A 3,981-nucleotide genomic window follows, 5' to 3' on the forward strand; every position below is an offset into this window, starting at 1 on the left:
GTCTCTTCCGCAGATTGGCACAATCTGCATCTTGTGTCCTCGATGGAAAGCTTCATGATGTATTTGCTATGAGTCCGCGTCGGCACAACCTGGTCCTGGATCGCGAACAGGGTTCCCTCCGTCCGGGGATACAGGTATCCCTGTGTGAGGTAGGTGTTGGAATGAATTGGATCTACTTCGGGTTGGTGTAGGCTAGCGTGAAATCGTCCATGCAAAGCTTTTGCCTGCCAGCTTCGTTCCAGTCTTGTTGTAAAATTCTCTGTTTCAGGTTCCCCTCGGTTCTCCTCTCTTCCCCAATCGGTGGTGCCCTCCTGTGTTGCTATCCATTGATGTACAGGTAAGTCTGTGTTGTTGAAATATTGTGCTATATTCTTTTCCTCTTGCAGACACGCTGCTTCTATACAGACTAAGCCGCGACCTCCCTGCTTGCGTGGTAAGTACAGCCTTTCCGTTGCTGAGTTGGGATGAAGCATGCCGTGCTCGGTGAGTGTTGTTCTTATGTGCCTGTCTATTTGTTGTAAGTCCGTCTTAGACCAGGTGAGTATATCAGATGAATATGTGAAGGTAGGTATGGCCCAGATATTTAGTGCCTCGATTTTATTTTTTGCTGAGACCTGCGTTTTCAAAATCTTCAGGACTCTTGTCATCAGCTCTTTTGACATTCTGCTTATTTTCAGTTTGTTTGATTTCATATGTCTGTTGAATGCCCAAATATTTATACCTTTCCTCCATTGCCAATTCCGCTATTTCCCTTCCATCAGCCATTCTTATATTTCCATCTCTCACCATCTTTCCCCGTTTGACCTCCACCATGGCGCACTTGTCCAGTCCTAGCGACATTCCTATGTCATCACTGAACATTCTGACAAGTTCTATTTCTCCCTCAAGCTGTTTCCTTCCTCTTGCGTAAAGTTTGATGTCATCCATGTAAAACAGGTGATTAAGTTTTACTGATTCGTTCATGGAGTAGCCATACGCTGATCTATTGAGGAGCTTGCTGAGTATATTAAGAGCCAGACAGAACCATCGTGGGCTAAAGCCATATCCCTGGAATATGCCACGCCTTATTTTTACAGTGTAGCCTGGTGTTGAGTGCCCAGCCACCGTTATCGTTGTTCTCCAAGTAGACATGAGGAACTGAAGAAGGAGGATGATCTGTTCATTCACCCTGTATATTTTCAGGATTTTTATCAGCCATGAGTGGGGCACAGAATCGTATGCTTTCTGATAGTCAATCCAGGCCATCGAGATGTTCTTCTTCCGAGTTTTTGCCTGTCTTGTGATCGTCCTATCGACTATCAGAAGTTCTTTGCTTCCTTTACCTTTGTTCTTGCATCCGTTCTGTTCCCATGCCATAATGTTATTTCTCTTGAGGTGAGTGTCAATCTGATGGGATATGGTGGAAGTTATTATCTTATACAGCGATGGTAAGCTAGTTATAGGGCGGTAGTTTTCCGGCTTCTTTAGATCTCCTTTTTTGGGTATCATGTAGGTGATGCCTTGTGTGAGGTAAGCAGGAAGGATGTGTGGTTGTTCGAGTGCTCCCTTGATAAGCCGTGCTAAAACTAGGTGGGTTGATTTCAGTGCTTTCCACCAGTAGTTGTGGATGCCGTCGACTCCCGGGGCAGTCCAGTTTTTCATCCTCTTGACTGTGATGCGTATGTGCTCCTCTGTGATGTCTACTGCATCCATATCCCGAAGATCACGTTGTTCTTCTTCCTCGGTCTTGATCCAGGCGGCATTCTCGTTGTGACTGGTGCTCTGAGACCACACTTTCGACCAGTACTCTCCCATCACGTCAGGTGTTGGTGAATCTGTTTTTTCTGCCTTTTCCTTTTCGAGTCCTCTGTAAAATTCCCTCTGGTTGTTGGCGAAGAGGTTGTTCTGCCGGTATCTCAGGGTTCTCTTGTGGTACCTCTCTATTCTGTTGCCCAGGGCAGCTATCTTTTGTTTCAGCATCTCCAAGTGAGTTTGAAGTTTTACTCGATAAGCAACTTCCTTTCTTCTCAGTCCTACTCTTCTGGCATATTCCTGTACTTTCTTTTCTAATTTTCTGCTTGGTCTCTGGGAGTTCAGAAATGCTTGCAAACTTCCTATTTCTTTCCTCAGTCTCTTGATCTTCTCCTCCAGTCTGCTCTCCCAAGGAGGTTTCCCTTGTTGGTTATGCCCTCGTTGTCTTATTTTCGATGTAGTTTGTTGAATGGTGTTAGCTGTGATAGCCGCGCTGTAGACAATATGGCTTAGTTCTTCTAGATTCGCGGATGCCTGGATCGTGTCTTTCAAGGCAGCATCGAGAAGCTGCATCAAGTTTCTTGATTCTGGGTTATTTTTCAGTCTAGAGATTTTTGATCTAACCTCAAAGGCTGTGCCCTCCCATTTGAGCCTGATTTCTTGGAAAAGATTGAATGTATCATCAGCTACTTCATCCAGTATATTCGGCTCCCCCATTTGCTCTGTCTCATCGCTTTCTTCGAGTCTGATTTGTGGTGCTCTTATAGAACTTCTTCTTTGTAAGCTTCTCCTGATATTGCGGATATTTGCCGCCGGTGATCGGCACATTGCCGTGGCTTTGAGAGCCTCTAATTCGTCCGGTGCCAACAGTTTTCGCGTCTTGATATTCCTAACTTGCGATATGAGGTGTTTTCCTGTGAACACTTTGTCAGGATACATATTCCGCCATCGTTCTGCTAGTTGGTCTGCGTATTTCCTCGTCTTTGTTTCTCCTTCTGTTATTTCATAGTAAGCATTGATGAGACCTATATTCATTTGTCGGGTCCAATGCTGCCTCACCCTCGATCGGGTTTGAGTGGGGTCCACGGATAGGTGTTCCAATGAACTGCCAGCCATGGGACCCAAACTCATTCCCCGGATGTACCTAGTCCGGGTGCTTGGCCTTGTGGTGCCGTTTCGCAGAGAAGTGCCACTCGCTCCACTTTCTTCTGCTAGGGACTGTACCACTATGCCTCCAGGCGTAATCCCTACACCGGAGGAGTTTTCCGAGGCCTCGTCTAATTCATCGAAAGAAATTTTTTTTTTTCACAGAGGTGGGGCTGCTAACCCTCATCTCCGGTCAACTCGGGTATGCGGGGACGTTACCCCCCGAAAGCTGAAGCTCCCCTGCGTTATATATATATACATATATATATATATATATATATATATATATATATATATATATATATATATATATATATACACGAACACACACAAAAAATTTCATCAAAATTGGTCCAGTCGTTTAGGAGGAGTTCAGTCACATACACACGCACACAAGAAATATATATATTAAGATATATATATTATATATATATATATATATATATATATATATATATATATATATATATATATATATATATATATATATATATGTTGTTTTAGATTTTATATTTTATTTATTTTATAGGATCTTAATGGTACAATATGGATTATTATAAAAACGCTTGTTAATCTCGATCTATCTTTTAATTTCAATATCACACGAACAACTGTCACTGTCATCAGTGTCATATTCTATTTTTACACAGTCATAGAATTGTATCAAACCATAGACAATTTGAACTCTTTTTATAATACATTTCTACCAACTACTGAACTGATATAACAACACACTCCCTAAAGAGGGTAAATTGTACAAAATTGAAAGTATTGATACAATTAAAAAATCTTTGCATTATTTAAAGTCTAAACATTATTCACATAATAAATTCCTATTGCAGTATCAGAAATAAATTGCAACCTGAAACAAAATATTAATTAAAATAATCTTTTGAATGACTCATTGAAAACATTCTTCTTCTGGCTTCCTCATTAGCATCTTCTTCAAACTTGCAAACTTCACGTTTAGCAGTGGCTTCGTGAAAATATCTGCCAGTTGATCATCAGTTGGACAGTATTTCAAGTCGAACCAACCTTGTTTCATTTCATCAGCTATGAAATGATATCTCACTTCGATGTGTTTGCTGTTTCTTGATAGTTGAC

The 3,981-nt window shown here is 41.6% G+C and overlaps 1 protein-coding gene across 1 annotated transcript; it reads right to left on the reverse strand.

Moving 5' to 3' along the window:
• Window positions 1-597: 597 nt before the first annotated feature.
• Window positions 598-2,847, reverse strand: LOC123673303. Its single transcript, XM_045607790.1, has one exon. It carries the CDS (start codon window positions 2,845-2,847, stop codon window positions 598-600), a length of 2,250 nt encoding a protein of 749 aa, XP_045463746.1.
• Between the last annotated feature and the right edge of the window lie 1,134 nt (window positions 2,848-3,981).

This window comes from Harmonia axyridis, chromosome 2 (assembly GCF_914767665.1).
Source record: "Harmonia axyridis chromosome 2, icHarAxyr1.1, whole genome shotgun sequence".
Lineage (NCBI taxonomy): Eukaryota > Metazoa > Arthropoda > Insecta > Coleoptera > Coccinellidae > Harmonia > Harmonia axyridis.